The 20,252-nt window shown below is 49.6% G+C and overlaps 1 protein-coding gene across 3 annotated transcripts in view; it reads right to left on the bottom strand.

Annotated features, from left to right (window-relative positions):
* ANO4 (anoctamin 4) overlaps positions 1 to 20,252 on the bottom strand; it is a 231,490-nt gene that overhangs the window by 135,325 nt on the left and 75,913 nt on the right. For all 3 annotated transcript variants that reach the window (XM_083182214.1, XM_083182215.1, XM_083182216.1), the window contains 2 exons: positions 11,410 to 11,574; positions 5,677 to 5,777 (listed from right to left, as the gene is read on the bottom strand). In XM_083182214.1, coding sequence (XP_083038340.1) covers positions 5,677 to 5,777; positions 11,410 to 11,574 — 266 coding nt within the window. The remainder of the gene's footprint in view (positions 1 to 5,676; positions 5,778 to 11,409; positions 11,575 to 20,252) is intronic.

Here is a 20,252-nt window from a genome sequence, read left to right as displayed (position 1 = left end):
ACCTCCTGCCGCATCCGACTGTGTGCACCTGGTCCCGGTTCTCCTGGCTGCTGCTGCTAGCACTGAGAAGTGACACTTGGAAAATGGCTGCCCCCATACAGCAGACGAAAAACTGTCTGCAGTATGGGGGAAGCCATTTTCCGAGTGTCTCTTTTTGTATTAGCAGCGCTGCGGCTGCAGCAGTAGCCGGGAGAGCTGGGACCCGGCACAGGTGCTGGCAGCAGAACTTGGCAGTGAGTAACTAATAATAGTCCCGCAGCCCCCCCGGCGCCCACACCCCCTCAGCGCCTCCCCGCCACCGCGGGGGCTGCGGGCCTATAGTTACGACAATGATATATATATATATTTTTATATATAGCAAACGGGCAGGATGGCACTCCCAAGATTGAGCAATCAGGTTACAAATAAACAGTCAAACACCAATAACTTGTATATATATACTAGGTGATTCATTGCGCCCTACGGGCGCTCTTCACACCAGCGTAAGGGGCTACGCCCCTTAATTTGTGAACATTTGTATTGTGAGAAATATGGTTAGAATTGTATGAAAGATGCCCTGTATTGCAGCTTCTGGCAGTGGGTGAGGGTCCAGCGTGGCAGCACAGGAGTACCGGACGGTGGCCCTGAGTCAGTGTCTCCTCCTACTGGGTGGGAGTTAGGGTGCATGAGAGCAGGAGGCTGGGATATGAGGCATGATAGGGGTATGTGGGCAACACAGCGTCAGCGATTACCCAGTGGTGGAAGTTACGGTTCAGGAGAGCAGGAAGCTGGGTAGTGATAGGGGTGTGTGGGCATACGGGGGACTAAAGAGGGTGGTGGACACTGTGCAGCTTCTGCCAGTGGGTGAGGGTCCAGCGTGGCAGCACAGAAATACAGGAGTCAGTGTCTCCTCCGACTGGGTGGGAGTTAGGGTGCATGAGAGCAGGAGGCTGGGCGGTAAAGCATGATAGGGGAATGTGGGCAACACAGGGTGAGCGGGTCTCCACTGGCGGAAGTTACGGGGCAGGAGAACAGGAGGCAGGGCAGTGTCCTCCCACATTGATGGCAAAAGTATTCAACATCGGCCATAAACCATCGATTATTTGAAAATCATTGATGGTCGATGGGTATCCCTAGAACTGGAGGAGGGTGGGGGACAGTATGCAGCTCCCGGCAGTGGGTGAGCGTCTCCTCCCACTGGGAGGGAGTGAGCGTGCATGAGAGCAGGAGGCTGTATAATAGTGGTATGTGGGCAAGACATTGATAAAAGTTGTGGTGCTGGTGCAGAGGGCAGTGGGGAAACCTGCAGTGCGGCAGCCAGGGCCGGATTTCCCACCTAGGGGCGGTACCTGCTTGTGGTGGTACAGGATCCCCCATTGTCACGGGGGTATGTGAAATGCGGGAGCGGGGGCCGCGGTGGTCCGCTGGGGGGTGGAATTGCCGGAAGGGGGTCTGGGGGGTCTGCAAATTGCGGGAGGGGGGGTGGTGTGTGGGGATCCGCGGTTAGCGGGAGGGGGCGGGGGTCCGCAAATCGTGGGCAGGGGCGCTTGAATCGTGGGAAGGGGGGTCCGCAAATTGCGGGAGGGGGGTTGTCGGGGTTAGTGAATTGCGGGAGAGGGGGTTGCGGAGGTCCGTGAATTGCGGGAGGGGCGCGTGGGGTGCCGTGAGTCAAGGGGGGGGGGTGCGGGGGTCCGTGAATCACGGGAGGGGTCATGAATCGCAGGAGGCGGGGGTCGTGGGGGGGCTGCGAATCGCAGGAGGGGGGGTGTGGGGGGTTGCCGTGAATTGCATGAGGGGGGCGTGAATCAAGGGAGGGTGGGCGCAGGGGGGTGGTGCGGGGGTCCATGAATCGCGGGAGGGGGCATGAATCGCGGGAGGGGGGGTCATGGGGGGTTCCGAATCGCAGGAAAGGGGGTATGGGGGGTACCGTGAATTGCGTGAGGGGGGCATGAATCGCGGGAGGGGGGGTCCCCGAATGGGTGAATTACGGGGCGGTCGCAAATCGCGAGAGGTGCCGAGGGGGCCCGCAAATCGCGGGAGGGGGGCGCTACGGGGGGTTTCGTGAATCGCGGGAGGGGGGGTCGTGGGGGGTTGCGAATCGCAGGAAGGGGGGTGTGGGGGGTGCCGTGAATTGCGTGAGGGGGGCATGAATCGCGGGAGGTGGGGTCCCCGAATGTGTGAATTAGGGGGCGGTCGCAAATCGCGAGAAGTGCCGAGGGGGCCCGCAAATTGCGGGAGGGGGGCGCTACGGGGGGTTCCGTGAATCGTGGGAGGGGGCGGCGCGAATTGCGGGAGGGGGGTCGCAAATCACAGTAGGGGGGGGGGTGCCGTGAATCGCGGGAGGGGGGGTCGCGGGGGGCCCTTTTAATGCCGGGAGGGGGGGTCGCAGGGGTCCCGCGAATCGCGGGAGGGGAGGATGCAGGGGTCCTGCGAATCGCGGGAGGGGGCTCGCGGGAGGGAGGGGTCGCTGGGGTCCCGCGATTTGCGGGAGGGTCGCGGGGGTCCCGCGTTTCGCGGGAGAGGGTGGTCGCGGAGGTCCAGCGAATCGCGGGAGGGGGTGGTCGGGTCTGGGACGGATATTAGACAGCACTTACATCGACAGCCGTTACATCGACACCATTAGTTCGACAGCTCAATAGGTCGACATGGTTTTAGGTCGACATACCATTAGGTCGACATGTCATTATGTCGACAGCTCATTAGGTCGACAGCTCATTAGGTCGACATGTTTTTAGGTCGACACTGCCGTTAGGTCGACAGAGTCTATGTCGACAGTCAAAAGGTCGACATGGGTTTTTTCACTGTTTTTTGGCCGAAATGTCGACACAGTCGACATGGACACAGTTTGAAGTGTACCGTTGCTTCGGGCACGGTGCCTCGCTGCGCTTGGCACACTATTTTATTCTCCCACCACGCCCTAGTGGATAGTAGGGCATGAAATACCGCCTGTCGGCACATGTCGGCTCAATAAACAGTGAAAAAAACCATGTCGACCTTTTGACTGTCGACATAGACACTGTCGACCTAATGGCAGTGTCGACCTAAAAACATGTCGACCTAATGAGCTGTCGACCTAATGAGCAGTCGACCTAATGAGCTGTCGACATAATGACATGTCGACCTAATGGTATGTCGACCTAAAACCATGTCGACCTATTGAGGTGTCGAACTAAAGGTGTCGATGTAATGGCTGTCGATGTAAGTGCTGTCTAACAATAGTCCGGATACCGGGGTGGTCGCGGGGGTCCCGCGAATCGCGGGAGGGGGGTCGCGGGGGTCCCGCGAATCGCGGTAGGGGGGGTTCGCGGGGGTCCCGCGAATCACGGGAGGGGGGGTCGCGGGGGTCCCGCGACTTGCGGGAGGGTGGAAAGCGGGGGTCCCGCGAATCGCGGGAGGGGGGGTGCGGGGTCCTGCGAATGGCGGGAGGGGGGGTCACGGGGGTCCCGCAAATCGCGGGAGGGGGGGTCGCGGGGGTCCCGCGAATCGTGGGAGGGGGGTCGCGGGGGTCCTGGCAGAGGGTAGGGATGTGCAGGAGTAATGGTGGATGGTGGCTGTGGAGTAATGGTGGATGGTGGGCGTGTACTGTAGCCCTGGCTGGGCGGGGGGAGGTGATGTCAAGGGGGTGGAACGTCAGACACATGAAAGTGAAACTGTTCTACACAGGAACGTTCTCCACAGGGGTTGAGTGACAGATCTGGCTAAATATATAAGAGATATATATACACACACACACACACACACACACACACATATATACAGACATGAACAACAGCAATGTGTATGTGCAGGTGTAACCATACCTTGACAGAACCTGAGATATCTGATATTGTGATGAAATACATCTCAATTATAGAAGAGCGCTGAATCACTAGAATCAGCCTGCGAATGGACCTGATATGGTCCAAAAAAACAAACACTTTCCCCATTACTGACGTTTTCACATATACAGTAGATTTATAAATGTTATCAGTAACTTTTTTTTTTTTTTTAAGAGAAAATAGAATTAGCAGCTGATACGGCTATTTAGATGAACTCATATATTATAATCTTTTAGATATGCAGGTGATCTGCACTGTGCTTAAACCTGTACACGTTACATCTGCAGCACAGGAACATGGCACAGAGAAAATATACAGTGCAGCTAAAGGGATACGTCAGTGTTTTGAAACACAGCACATGCCAAATGTATCATAGGCTCAATGCTGCAATGCTTTGGCTAATTGCTGTTTTCCTCTCTTGTAGTCTGGTGATGGTGTTTCTGTACCGTGTCTTCTTTAAAAGCATTGCAATAAACTAAGACATGAATTATAAATTATGTATACATAATTTATTTGTACTTGTCCCCAATAACCTCTAGTGAGCCATTAAAAGATTAATTCCACTAGCCGTATGATTAGCTGCACTTGTACAATATGTGTTGCCTGCTGATTGTCTGTACAGTTCATTATCCAGCTCTAACATTATGAGAACACTCACAGGATACTCCAATCGGAGCAGCTAAACCTCGCCGAAGTATCCTCATTTTCTTTTGTCTTTGATATAATCACCTATTTTCCAATTATAATTTTGAAGCTTAGCAATAAATAAGGTAAAACTGACATTTAGGTGTAAAGAAATGACGGATGTCTGTGACATATTAATATTCAGTACTAGGTTATTTTTTAAATATATTTACTAATACTTGCCTAGTTATGGTAGGAGTGGTCAAGGAGCTTGGTGCTAGAACGCATTAAGCTGTGGCGGCAGGGAATATGCGTACTGAATGTTCCTTTGCTGGACATGCATATGTGAGTTTGTGCAATTTACCTAATCATAATTCAAGTTCAACCTAACATCAGTCCAATAGGTCTAACGTTTACCTGTTTATCCTGAAAATCACATAGTGGATGCCCTCACTCACTTCAATCATTTGTATAGAAAAATATACATTTCAATCTCCAAAAATGGCAAAAAAACTTCTCTTAACAGAATATAATTTTACACCCAACTTTTTACTATCCAAAATATGAAAAGTATAGAAGTGACAATTAATAATGGCAGTCCTGATTCCCTCTTGTTTGCAAGATTTGTATAAGATAAAAAGAGGAAACATTGGGCCTAATTCACACCTGTTCACTAGGCTGCGTATACTCGCATCCTAGCAAACAGGTCAGCGTTGCCCCTGCCGAACGTCCCACCCGCAGGCATTTCCTCGCTAGCATGTGAGGCGATGTGTACGAGAACACATCCCTCGGATGCGGGCGAAGGGGAGAGAAATCATTCGATGGTCACTGACCATCAAATTAGTCTAAACTTACATATTTCCGCTGCTGACGGGCGTTCTCCTGATGCCGTCCCGTGCCCACCCCAGTCTGTGCGAACGCCTCGGTGAGTGTGATACTCGCCAAAGGAATTTGCACGGGGGGTCTCTGCACATGCGCATATATGCGCATGCGCAGACCTCTCACCTTCGAAAATGAGGCAGAATTCAGACCAGTACGAACAGGTCTGAATCACCCCATTGTATTCAATATACTGATATATTCACCCTCTTCCTGCTAAGGACATTTCCTGCTAAGCCCACAAACGTAACTAAAAAAAGAAAAAGAAAGATGTTGCCAACTGGGCATACCAGCTGCAGATAATTTGGGGCATTTCATAGCATTTATTTCCGTTATTGTACTCCTACTGATAAGGTAGTTACTGTTAGTTACCTACCTGAACGGCATCCTAACATTCATAAGTTCTGCGTATCTTCCTAGAACCTCCCAGGGAGCGTGAAGTTTTACGAACATGATGTCACTGTTGGTGATGGATGACTGTAATGAGACAACAGCAGGAACCGGTGAGTGCACAGAGGGGGAAATGTATGAAGCAGTGAAAATAGAAGAGAAGTGGCCAATGAAAGTAACCCTTATCAATTGCAGCCTATAAAATGATATGTAGCAGCTGATTGGTTGTCATAGGCAACTTCTTCACTGGCACTGCACCACTCATATCACTGCTTCGTACATCTCCAAGAGTGCATGGGAATGGTTATTACTGTAACATTATTCATTATTTGTTCTGGCTAATATACACTATGCTTCTGCTGACAACATACTTCTGCCATTGTCAATTCTAAAGACATTGCTTCTATTTTGTTCATCCATAAACAGATCTCAACACACCTCTGAGCTGACACAGAGGGGTAAATTTACTAAAGGTTCTAAAAATGTAAAGCAACCAATTAAATTCTTTCATTTTTTAGGATGCAACAGAGAAATGCTAAGGCCCCCATACATTAGGCCGACTTGTCTGAAAGACAAGTCAGACCTAATGTCCTCTGAGCTCTTCCGGCAGCTCCCCGGGAGAGCTCACTACGATTTGGCACTTGATGTGCCATTTTTCACATGGGATAAATTGCATGCGATTTATCCCATGTAAATTCCCGGGGAGCTGAGGGGGTCTGGAGTCCGAGCTGGATGGGGTCCAGGGCGGGCAGGAGTCTCCACAGTGTCCGGCTGGATGGTCACTGCGGAGACCGTGCGGTCAACGGCGGCAGTGTTTTGAAAACAATTCAAACTATAGGCTGGCCGCTGAGAGAGGATGCGCTCTCAACCAATCAGCGACCTCGTTGATGATTGGCTGGGAGCGCTCTCTCCCTCAGCCAATCAGCGGCAGGCCTATCGTTTGAATTGTTTTCAAAACACTGCCGCCGCTGACCGGCGCAGTGTTTCTGCAGAGCCGCCCCGGACCCTGCACTTGCCGCCCACCCCGCCGCCCCACTACCACTACAGACTAGGTCCCAAGTCGGGTGATCGGACGTGCAGCAGGTCCGACCACCCGACGCAGATCCAATGCGCACGGGACCGCGCATCGGATCTGAGGGGGCATCAAAACTAGCCGATTTTGGTCAGATTTTGGCCAGATCCGACTGATCTGGCCGAAATCGGACCAAAATCGGCTAGTGTATGGGCAGCTTTAGACAGAATCTGATTGTTTGCCATGGGCAATATCATCTATTTTAATTTCCTTCAGTAAATGTTTCTGATGTTGAGCTATATTCTCCAGTGGAGATATGAACGTTTCTCTTCCACAAGATAGCTATAGGTACTGTATGTGAGATATTGTTTTTTTCACATACAAAAAAACAATTACTTTATTTTTAAAATGTATTAAAAGATTTCACTGCCATAATGGGATGGTATTGATATCTATGCAGTTGAAATTCTTACGGTCAGAATGCTGACAGCGGTATGCCGACATTTAAAATCTCGACGGATTCCACAGTCTAACCTAAACTTTCTCACCACTGCAGTCAACTCTAACCCACCCCTCCCGCAGTCTAACCCTAACCTTCCTCACCTCTGCAGCCTAACTCTAACCCACCCCTCCCGTAGTCTAACCCTAACCTTCCTCACTTCTGCAGCCTAATTCTAACCCACCCCTCCCACAGTCTAACCCTAACCTTCCTCACCTCTGCAGCCTAACTCTAACCCACCCCTCCCGTAGTGTAACCCTAACCTTCCTCACTTTTGCAGCATAACTCTAACCCACCCCTTCCGCAGTCTAACCCTAACCTTCCTCACCGCTACAGCCTAGCTCTAACCCACCCCTCCCGTAGTCTAACCCTTACCTTCCTCACTTCTGCAGCCCAATTCTAACCCACCCCTACTGCAGTCTAACCCTAAACTTTCTCACCTCTGCAGCCTAACTCTAACCCACCCCTCCCAGTCTAACACTAACCTTTCTCACTTCTGCAGCCTAATTCTAACCCACCCCTTCCGCAGTCTAACCCTAACCTTCCTCACCGCTACAGCCTAGCTCTAACTCACCCCTCCCATAGTCTAACCCTAACCTTCCTCACTTCTGCAGCCTAATTCTAACCCACCCTACCTGCAGTCTAACCCTAACTTTCCTCACCTCTACAGCCTAGCTCTAACCCACCCCTCCCACAGTCTAACCCTAACCTAACCCTAACCTCCCTCACCCCTGCAGCCTAACTCTAACCCACCCCTGCCGCAGTCTAACCCTAACGTACCCCTCCCACCGTCTAACTCTAACCTCCTGTAACCTAACCCTAAACTTCAAAACTCCCACAGTTTAACCCTAACTCCGCCCCTAACACAGCCTAACCTTAACTGCTGCCTCCCCAGCCTTCCCCCAAAGGCCTAACCTCCCCTATGGACTAACTCTAACTTTCCCCACAACCTAATCCTAACCCACCTCTCCCATAGCCTAACACTTACCTACCCATCCTGCAGACTAACCCTAACCTACCTATCCTGCAGCTTTATTGGTGGTTTAGTAGAGGAAGGGGCCCATGTGCAATCTCCATGAGGTTTTCCTCATGTCTTGTGCTGCTGTTGCAGGTATACGTTCACACTGTGCCAGAGCCACTGACACCATGGGGTAGATTTATTAAGCTCGGTGAAGTGATAAAGTGTCTGTTTTTTATCACTGTCCAATCAGCTCCTAACTGTGAAGTTACAGGCTTGATTTGAAAAATGATAGGTAGGAGCTGATTGGCCAGTGATAAAAACCAGACACTTTATCACTTCACTGAGCTTAATAAATCTACCCCATGTTCCTGGCGCTATCTCTATTGCACATACCGTGTTTCCCCGATTTTAAGACCTCCCCCGAAAATAAGACCTACCCCAGATTTTGGACATTGGTCTAAATTAAGACCTCCCCCGAAAAAAAGCCCTATTCAAATTTCAATATTTTCCGTTTGGGTGATAACTTCTACCCCCCTGATCCCCCAGTCAGCACCCTTAACTGCCCTGACCTCTTTGGTGTAGATCGGGTAGAGCATTGGCTTCTACTGAAGCCTCTTCTGCTGAACTCGCGGTCCCAGTCATGCACTGCGAGCCGTGTGTGACGTCACCGCGCACATCACGCGGCTGCAGATTGGCACAGAGCTGTGGCGCAGCATACTTCTGTGCCGGACTTCGTCTGTAACCCTGATTTAACAGCGTGCGGTATGTTAATTAAGAAGGACGGGGGCATGTTAATTAAGAAGGACGGGGGCATGTTAATTAAGAAGGACGGGGGCATGTTAATTTAGGTGGACTGGGGGCATGTTAATTTAGGTGGACTGGGGCATGTTTATTAAGGTGGACTGGGGCATGTTTATTAAGGTGGACTGGGGCATGTTTATTAAGGAGGACTGGGGGCATGTTTAAGATGGAGGACTGGGGGCATGATGTCAATGTCTATTCAAATAAGACCTCCCCCAAAAATAAGACCTATGGTGTTTTTTGTTGGTCCAAAAAAAATGAGACAGTGTCTTATTATCGGGGAAACACGGTATGCAAGTTTCTGGTAAAATGGCAATCGCACTGTGATTTCCTGGTGATTTTTGCAGCACTTGTGTATAATGAATGGGGTCAGGGCTTGCGGTGTGAACTCCCCGTTCTAGATATGCAACGGTCTAGTTTGGAAGCTCCAGTGAAGCAGGTAATGGAACATAGGCCTGCCAAATGAGGCAGCTTCATAAAGGTGTATGAAAGATGCATCACATGGGGGATCTCAAGCATTGTACAGTGAGACTTGGCAATGCCTGAGAGATTCTGCATCTGCCACATTTATAGCATAAAATAACCACAGCCAGTGTTATGATATTCTGCTCTTCCTGTGCGTACAACTACAACACCAAGGATATCATTTAACACAAGAGTGTCTATCATTCTGAGACTACTCTAATCTCAGATCCTACTGTGAACTGTAACAGCCAATCAGCTTCACAGCAGGAGAGAAGGAACTGACAGCCTATAACTCAAGCCGATAGACACGCAAGCATTGGGTAACTTTCAAACCCAATCAGGTCAGTACTGAGTGCCAGTGTTTGATCTGCACACCAGGCCACCAATCATATGATATAAACTGTTTTGGAAACATAAGAATGGCGCAGATTTTGCTGTACCACCAAAATAGGTTATATACCATACAGGTATCACTAGCACAGATTCTGCATTCACTGTGTCAAAAGAAAGAGCTCTGCAATTACTGTGGTCATTAGAACCATGCTCTGCAATTACTATGGTCATCAGAACCATGCTCTGCAACTACTGTGGTCATCAGAACCATGCTCTCCAATTACTGTGGTCATCAGGACCATGCTCTGCAATTACTGTGGTCATCAGGACAATGCTCTGCAATTACTGTGGTCATCAGGACCATGCTCTGCAATTACTGTGGTCATCAGGACCATGCTCTGCAATTACTGTGGTCATCAGGACCATGTTCTGCAATTACTGTGGTCATCAGGACCATGCTCTGCAATTACTGTGGTCATTGGAAGATGCTCTGCAATTACTGTGGTCATCGGTAGATGCTCTGCAGCTGTGGTTAGCAGAATGAAATCAGAGCTGTTGTCCAATTTCTTCGCTGATCTAGAGGATCCATCATGTATCCAACCGTGCAAAACAACTTTCCAGGAATGAAGAAACCATTCGCTGCACATGCATAACTGTGAAAAATGCCACGCCACGCCACTACAGCAAAAGTCATCTTTTCATTTGGGCACACCATACATTTATTTATTGTGGGCAGCAGATTGTGATCTAAGCAGCACACTCTGATCAGCCCTGTGTACAGTATTACTACAGTACTTGAAACATTATGCCGCCCATACATGGTGCGATGCGCACAGTGCGTTTGTAGTTCAAAACGCATGCGATTCGCTAAAGCACCGTGCATTTTTAACTAGATGTGCTGCGATCTAGTTCAAAATTACATGCAGCACATACTTTTTGTGCTGTGCACCCATTAATTGCACCGTGTATGGGTGGCATTAGTCTCTTTTCCAGTATTGTGTGTACCATAAGCTGTCAGCGCTAATACAGCAAGTAACCAAACAGCAGGCAATTGTAACCCAACAGTGGATGATAAGAGAAGTCTCTACACTTGTTGTAGTGTATTTCTATAGATGTCCTGATGTGATGCGCTTGATTAGGTTTAGGCTGCAGGTGCAGCGGGTTAGGGGGAAGAGAGTTATGCTATGTACACACGGGGGCGATAGGGGCTATTATCGCTGGAAATATGGTCGCAGGCGACCATATTGCCAGTGATTGGAGTGTGCACCAGCGATAAATCGCCGGGTGCGCGCTTCCGTTTTCTGCCCCATTGTAATTGCTGGTCGCAGGAGCTTGCTCCTGCGACCAGCTAATTACCTCTGCAGCTCCCCCAGCAGAGGTCCTTTTCATCAGCGACCATCTCTTGTCGCTGATGCAAAGGAGACACTGGGCAATATATTGCTCAGGAATATATTGCTAGCAATATATTACTGGGCAATATATCTCCCCCCGTGTGTACGGGGCTTTAGAATACTTAGCTAGCAGGTGTCCGGACGGCCGGCATCCCAAGTGCCAGCATCCCTTACCCAACCCCTTCTGATCAGCAGGCACATTATTCATGTGTGACACTATAGTTATTTATTTACATTTAAACTTAAAAAATAAATACCTCTTTCTCCATCTGCAATCCTTCTGCCCTAATATTCCTTTCAAAAACCTCTATTTTCTCTGACTGCGGGCTGGATTTTTTGTATACCAGTATGTAATCAATACGGCATTTTCCATCATTAAAAAATAAGCCATTTGTTCTGTTTTTCTCTGGCACACTTGGAATCTGAAAAAGAAATACAGTGATTTAAGACGTTTTATTCACTGTGATTATTAATGCTACGTTCAAGTTAAAATAGTGCACGTCATTAAACACTCTATCAGCCGATGTGTGACCTTAGTATGCATTAAGATAATAACTTGACACAATAAATTGAGACACCTGAAATAAAGACTCGGAGACATAGGTTTGGCAGAAATTGTCAGCTGAATTTATTTAAAAGGATTTTAAGCTAATTTTTAGTTTTGTTTAATTATTTAATTTTTATTTTATTTTTATTTTAATTTAATTACATTTTTGGTGGCCAGAAAGATCGGCACTAAACTAAGCCCACCCCAAAACTATTCTGCATGATTCAGCAAACTCATCAAACAGCGGTCTCCACTCAACCTACCACATTGACTCCCCACCCAGCCGGGTGGGGTCGCAGCTCCCGAGCGGGTGGTCCAGCGAAGGCCTAAGCCAATGAGAGGCGGGCGCACCGAAAACAAGCCAAATCTGCAGTAAACATAACTTACATCAAGCCTTCAAATCTATGAAATTGCCGTTCTTTCCCGCCTTCAGCTAACGCGCTTAGAAAAACCAACCCACCCAAAAACAATTAATATAATAGGGAAGGGAGGGTGGGAAACTTCACAGGAAAAAGAGGCAGACTCCTCCCACTCCTGCAGTATTCTCTCAGCTAACCTGCTATAACCTATGCCCTTATTGGTCCCTCCGAGTCACATGCAAACCCCCAGGTACACACCCAGCTTTGACTGTTTAAGCCACTGCATGCCTATGCAGCCATTCCGTTGTTCTAAACACTCTATCAGCCGATGTGTGACCTTAGTATGCATTAAGATAATAACTTGACACAATAAATTGAGACACCTGAAATAAAGACTCGGAGACATAGGTTTGGCAGAAATTGTCAGCTGAATTTATTTAAAAGGATTTTAAGCTAATTTTTAGGTTTTTTTAATAATTTAATTTTTTTTTTATTTTTTTTTTTATTTAATTAAATTTTTGGTGGCCAGAAAGAACGGCACTAAACTAAGCCCACCCCAAAACTATTCTGCATGATTCAGCAAACTCATCAAACAGCGGTCTCCACTCAACCTACCACATTGACTCCCCACCCAGCCAGGTGGGGTCGCAGCTCCCGAGCGGGTGGTCCAGCGAAGGCCTAAGCCAATGAGAGGCGAGCGCACCGAAAACAAGCCAAATCTGCAGTAAACATAACTTACATCAAGCCTTTAAATCTATGAAATTGCCGTTCTTTCCCGCCAAAGCGGAGACTCCAACGCCGGAGGCTCCGCCCCCCACCAAACTAAACCAATGAGGCAACTACTGTCAACAGATCCTCCACAAAGAAGAATAGCCCAGCCCTCATGAGATGAACGCCGTCGGGTCTGTAAAGCTGGTGGTACCTATATCGAATGCGCTCGTGTGGAACCACCGCACCACCAGCCTGCAGAACCCAACGAGCAACTGCGGAATTCAGTTTCTTCCTAGCCTCATCTATAGCTTTACAATCCCTTGCATCCCTCCAACAAAGGCGTGAGATAATAAATGAACAAATCAACTTGCATGTAGGCCATGCTCCTTTAATGGCCGCCAGACCATCCAAGATCATGGCCCGCAGTTCCAACTGGGACATTTTCCCAAGGTCGTTGCCGCCCAAATGTATGACCAATACTTCAGGCAAGCCATACAACCTCACTTTACTGAGAAGAAATGACCTTAGCTTGCGCCAGGACATACCTCGCACTCCAAGCCAACACACAAGGTGACAACCTTCAATCACAGGACCATACCCTGAAGCCACCAATTTTGCTGACCAAAAAACAAAAGAATGACCTACTACCCACACCTTTAGGTTGTCGAAGCCCACACCTGGAGGTTGAGAATGAATGAAGTGGGATTAGTATTTGTTATTATAAGGACTGGTATAAGCATATTATTAGGAGGATCTGCCAAAAAGAAAAAATTTAACTGTTGCACAAATTTGGTGCTTGAGAATGCTTCAATACCAATTGAAGCCACTCCTAGACACAAAAGGTATTATGACAAACCGGGGGAGGTAAGGGTAATGGACGGGAATATAGGTAAACAGGGGATTACTCGGCCGGAGGAAAAAACGTCTGAACCTGCTGAGGGACTCTTAATTAGTGCCTAATTAGCCGAATTATGATTGAGCCGAATTCAGTCCGTCAGGTCAGGCAAAAAAGCGTGGAAACTCCGGACGCTGGCCCAACAGCAGAGCGTAGCTAATCCCCGAGTAGGAAACAGGCGGTATGGGTTAACATAGGAGTACAAACCAAACAGCTGGAAACCAAACATTTACAAATTAATCAGGACAAAAGGTGTGGTCTGACGTATTTCATGTAGCTAGCAGAGCGCCATCTACCTAGGGTCTTGATCTCCTGAACTTGCCAGCCTGCCCTAGCCGCAGATGTAGCCGCGCCTATTCTGAAGGAATGGGTGCCAAACTCCCCCGGGGATAGTCCCATATCGCTCAGACAACGCCGCATCATCCAGGTAAATTGGTACCTTGTTAAGGGTAACCCATCATAATGTAGCAGCCAAGACCCACCAACTTCTGGTCTCACCAGGGCATACTGACCGGCTAGAGACACCGGGCAAACTGATGCTGGCGAAACGGGGGACATTGGCACCCATGTACCCTTAGCTAGCTGATCTGTCTTTGACCGCCTAATTCTACACCATAGCGCCTGATCATCAATGCGAATATCTGTCGCCAGCAAGGTCGCATCTTTATGCTTAGAGGGGGCAACTAACTCCAAAACCCTCAATGCTCCATGAAACGCCATGGAAAAAGCAAGTCTAAACAACAAAGCCTCAAACGCTGAGTCTGCATGGTTGGATACCAAACCTAATAAAGAAGGAAGCATGGTACTGTCTATCGGGCGCCTACTATCGGGAGCAGGGGGAGCAGCCCGCAGCCATCCCTTCATAGCTTTCCGCACTAAAAAACCCTTAGTAAAATCATTGAGCCCTTTTAGCTGCGCAAAGAAGGATATGCCTGCTTGATACCGAGCAGCTAATGCCCTGGATCTGCCTGACTTGTAAATTGTCCAGAGAAAAGATAGCAAGAGCTGCTGTCCCCGCCTACCTGGCTGCGCTGACCCTCCGGAAAAAGTTTCCCATTCCGACCAAGCCTGGCGGTAAGATCTAAGCGTAGCCGGCGCCACCGACAGCTCGGCTAGCCCCTCCATTCCGTCCCGATGACCTGCCAAACATAAAGTGGGCACGAAACCCCGACAGTATCAGCACCCGGAGCCAGTGATCTAAAGCGCTCCCATTGGAACCGCGACAACGCATCAGCCACATCATTCTGCACGCCAGGTACATGCTTAGCCTTGAACAGTATATTAAACCGCAAGCACTGTAAATATAGCTGCGACAACACCCTTAGTACCAGAAGCGACTTGGCTTTCTGGTTGTTAATCGCGTGCACTGCGCTATAGTTGTCACACCAAAACAGCACATTGCGATTAGCCAAATGCGGGCCCCAAATTTCCATAGCCACCATGATGGGAAAGAGCTCCAGAAGCAACATATCCCTAATGAGGCCTTCTCGCACCCAGCTGTCGGGCCAAGCTTGCGCACACCAACTGCCATTGAGGTAACAGCCAAAACCAGTAGATCCCGCCGCGTCCGTGTAAAGCTGCAGTCTGGAGCTATCAACCACGGGAGCTAGCCATATGCGTACCCCGTTAAAGTCCTCCAGGAAGGAGGACCATACTACAAGGTCACGCCGAATTTCAGCAGACAGCCGCACAAAATGATGGGGTCTGGCCACTCCCGCGGTTGCACGCTCCAACCTGCCACAGAACAGCCTACCCATAGGGATCACACGACAAGCAAAGTTTAGCTGACCCAAGAGTGATTGAGCCTGACGCAGGGTTACCTTACGAGCAGACTGAAAGGCTGTAATCGTCTCCTTCAGCTTAGCCACCTTATCCTGCAGTAAACTACAAAATCCTAAACTTGAGTCAATCTGGATCCCCAGAAATGACAAGCAAGTAACAGGTCCCTCCGTTTTCTCCTCAGCAATTGGAACCCCAAATTGACCGAAAAGAGTGCGGATGGTTGACAGTAGCTCCATGCACTGGTCCGTGTTTGACGGGCCAACGCATAGGAAGTCGTCGAGGTAGTGGGCAATGCCCACCACACCCACCGACCTCTCCACACACCAATGAAGAAAAGTACTGAACTTCTCAAAATAGGCACATGAAACCGAACACCCCATCGGCAAGCACTTGTCGATGAAGTATTCGTTCCCAATGCGGAAGCCCATGTACTTAAATGCTTCTGGGTGCAGAGGCAAGAGACGGAAGGCCGACTCCACATCAATCTTGGCCATCAATGCTTCCTGCCCGAATGCCTGCACCATTGCCAGTGCCTCATCAAACGACTGGTACGCAACAGAACAGCATTCCGCAGGAATGGCATCATTAACAGATGAACCTGCAGGATAAGACAGGTGCTGAATCAATCTGAATTTTCCTGGGGCCTTTTTCGGTACCACCCCAACCGGAGAAATAACCAAGTTTGTTAGTGGAGGCTCCGCAAAAGGCCCCGCCATGCGTCCCAACTGAACTTCCTTCCCAACTTTCTCCTTTAAAACCGTAGCAAATGAACGAGCGGATAAAAAATTTCTGTAAGATCCTCCAACAACCTCACCTTGTATAGGTAAGTGAAAACCCTCGCTAAAACCTTTGTACAAGAACTCTGCCACCTCTCTATCAGGGTACAGCTGCAGCCATGGTCCCATGGCCACCACTTGCACCGGGGTGAATGCTTTAGCGAGCAGGGCCTGGAGTGGGGTTTCTAGAGGCCGCCGAGGTAGCCGCCCCTCTGCCGGGGCGGCCTCCCCGAAAGCAACCAGATGCCGGGTGATTGCCTGAACAGTTGATACAGACGTGCTTGTACCTGCATCGATTGCCCATGTTACAAGAAGAATTGTTAAAGGCATAGCATTTTCCTTTAGCTGTGCCCGGGGTGAATGACCTACCCCCAGGTGTAAAACGTTTCTGCGGAACACTATCCGTAAGGGCCCGCTGAGGCTGTTGGGGCACGGAAGGAAGGGGGGCGGCCGTGCGAACTGACTCCAAGCCCTCAGTATGAGTCCTCGCCACCTCCATCCAAACCTTAACATCCTTGCACCCGAAGTCAATCACGTGCAAGCAGTCCTGCTTACGCCTGAACTGCTCATCGTAATTCCTCCATGCTACACCACCGTACCTTCTGTACATGTCATGGACCATGTGAATATACCGAATAATATTCATATGCTCCTCAGGCCTATCTTCCAAATAACAGGCCGCGAAGACACAGAAACCCGCCAGCCAGTTATCGTATGATCTGTACGCTTCTACTCCTATGCCTCCTTTACCCTTAGCCGCTTTATAGGCCTTTTTGGATTCATCTGTCAGACCAAATAGGTCCACAAAATCACCCTTCTCAATCTTAGACCTACAGCTCTCCCTCAGGCCTCTAAGAACCCGAGTATAATCGCAATGCACGACACCCGGCAAGTTCCTCCTCTTTCTCTCCCTTCGCGAGACGACGACCACACGCTTATGCTTACTGCTGCGTGTGCGCTTACTCGCTTCCTTCCTGGCGTATTTGGCTGCCCTCTTACGGGCCTTAGCCATGCTACCTGTGTCAGAACCACCGACCGAGGAGGAGGAAGAGGAGGACGAGTACCGTGTGGACCCTGTACCATCCGTACTGGAACCCTCAAATGATGTATTATCCTCTTTAGAGGTATTCTCACCTGACGACTCTGCCTTCTCGACCCAAGTTTCATCATCGTCGTCATCATCATCCACATCCAGTAGATCTTCGTACCAATCGTCACCTTCCAGGTCAACCGGGATGTCATCTGCGCCTGCAGAAACATTGGGAGGGGGCCTAGGGACCTGTGTGGCTCTACGTCTAGTCCCCGCTAACGGGACATTAACCTGCTCCTCCTGCACCTCTGGCTGGAATGCGGAGCCACTGGGCCCCCCAAAAGCCATAACAAACTCCGAGCACCCCGGGATAGGCTCTCCGCTCACCCTCCCTGACCTGCGACCCCTGCTGCCAGTACCCCCTGAACTGCCTGGCACCCCGTCAACCAATGGGGCCAGCGCGCCTGCCACAGAGGACAGTGCCGCAGACAACAAAGCCGGGTCAAAAGCTGGGGCGTGCGGAGCATCCCTGCCAGACCCCCTGGGTGCTGTAGCAGCTCCATGGTGGCCCCCCCGGGATGACCGCCTCCTACCAGCTGCAACCCTGGCTGCAGCCGCTGCCGGCTCACTGCCCTCCCTCACTATTCCTGTGTCCTGACGTTCCCAAGAGGGTCTATACCCATACATGGGAGTCTCAGGATCAGGCGCAGGTTCACTAAATTCAGCAGGCCCAGGGACGCCAGTGTGCTGAGCTCTGCCAATCCTGCCAGCTCTGCCTCTGCCTAGTGCTTCAGCCCCGCCCCCTCACCAGCCCGGGCCTCACCGCCATTCCAGGCCGTCTGGTGCTCTGAGCTGATGCACCAGCGGCTAATGGCCGCCGCCCGGAATCAGAGGACACTAGCAGAGACCCACCGCTGCCTCCCTCAGTCCCTCCGCAGCGAGCGCGCCCTAAGGACGAGCGCCCGCCGCGTGACATCATCCTCCCCCGCCCGGCTGCAGTGACTGGCGTCACAGGCCTAGCCGCAGCCGCTCCCCGAGCCGGACCAGCGCGGGTAGCGCGCCCGGCTCTAGCAGCAACCACAGCCGCCCGGACCGCCCTGGGAGCAGCAACGAGCACCGGAGGCCTGACAGTGAGACTGGGTAAGTCCAGCTCAGCGCGGTCGGCGCCATCCTCCACAAACCTAGCTGGGGGCCTGGTGGAGCGACTCGGGCGCTGGGGGGTGGCTCTGGGCATATTGTGACAGAAAAATGTTGAGCAGCGCTGACTAGAGAATTTAAAACTATATAAGCAGTTAACCAGCAAGCTAAGAGAGCAGAGCGCAGAGACACAGCTACTCACTTCAAACTTCACAGGAAAAAGAGGCAGACTCCTCCCACTCCTGCAGTATTCTCTCAGCTAACCTGCTATAACCTATGCCCTTATTGGTCCCTCCGAGTCACATGCAAACCCCCAGGTACACACCCAGCTTTGACTGTTTAAGCCACTGCATGCCTATGCAGCCATTCCGTTGTTCTTACTTACGGCGAAATTTACTAATGCTTCTAAAAATGAAGAGAGGTGATGTTGCCCATAGCAACCAATAACATTCTGTGTATCATTTCTCTATTGCATAAAAGAAACTGGTAGACAAAATCTGATTGGTTGCTATGGGTCACATCATCTTTTTTTTTTTCATTTAAAGCAGCTTTAGTAAATGTATTATGAAAGGAATTGGAGCACAGTATATACTGATTACTGATACATACTGATTACAAGTGAAAATTACATTGAAACAATATTTGCAAATCTTTATGTTTACTTGTTCTTATGCAAAAACATATAGGGCTGATTAAGAGCTGCTGTAAGATACTGCAAGTACAGCTGCATCGTCTGCGTGGGAATAGAGAAAAGCAAATATCTGCTGATAAGAAGAGGTGTGTGCAAGTAATCATCACGGTCAGCGTGCATTTGTATCAGCCATTGGTGCAACTAGAGATATGTCAGAACTCAGACCGATCTCTGCATATGTTCAGCCTAGCAAATACCTACCTAGTTCTTATACTTCATCCATGGGAGGAACCTAAAGAAGAGGTACTGCCTTTCAGTTCAGGGGAAGATGAAGATGGATTTAGATGCCACTAAGCACCGCCCACAGAATGGTGTGATTTGTGGGACTGCTGTAGGGGTGGGGCTAAATTGAGCAAATTCTCATATTTTAGCCCCGCCTCCATTTATCACCACGGATTCAATGTTAATCTCCTCATCCTGCCCACTTTGCTAGTGAAGCACACAGTATGCGGGAGATGCAGCATATCTTGGGTGGGTGAGGGGGATTGCAGAAAACATTGTGAGAGTAGGAAAGCATGACTTCGCATAACCTGCAGTTTTTCCTTAACACCTAACACATGCCCTCACAACACTAAGCCAATATGCAAAAACCCAGTTGCATCCCTGTTAATTAAACCCATTAAGGGGAATTGAGACTGAGTTGCTCATAGTTGTGTGTGCAAGGCTCAGGTGCACATGCACTGTACATCTGCAAAATGGATTTGAATAAAATGCTGAATCAGCCCCAAAAGGTCCAGAAATCACACTTTTTCAAAGCTTTTTACATGACACCAACACTACTATGGAAAGTGATGTAACAATACCACCACAGACCAAGAGGTGGCTTGGGGGAGCTGGTGCCACAAGGGAACAGGCTCTCTGCAGATTGCATGCGGTCTAGCCGTCCATGGGACCTGCTGAAAATGGCCATCCAAAAGTGGCTGACCTCTAGCATCACTCAGGGAAACACAGCATGTATAGCATTACCCAGAAGGGAATCCCCTGTCAATGGGCAATAAAACCCCTGGCAACGAGCATGTAGGTAAAAAAAAATTCTAGCTGCGCCACTATGGACAATAAAATTCCATGACAATGAATGTGTCTAGGAAACAAGGGATACATCAGTCCTACACAGCTCTTAGACACATTACACAAAGTGTACACATTTCTGCATGCTATATTTTATTACGGAA

The sequence above is a fragment of the Crinia signifera genome, chromosome 4 (assembly GCF_055691185.1).
Source record: "Crinia signifera chromosome 4, ASM5569118v1, whole genome shotgun sequence".
Taxonomy (NCBI): Eukaryota; Metazoa; Chordata; class Amphibia; order Anura; family Myobatrachidae; genus Crinia; species Crinia signifera.
The sequence above is the reverse complement of the archived record's forward strand: the minus strand, read 5'-3'. Positions and strand labels throughout refer to the sequence as shown.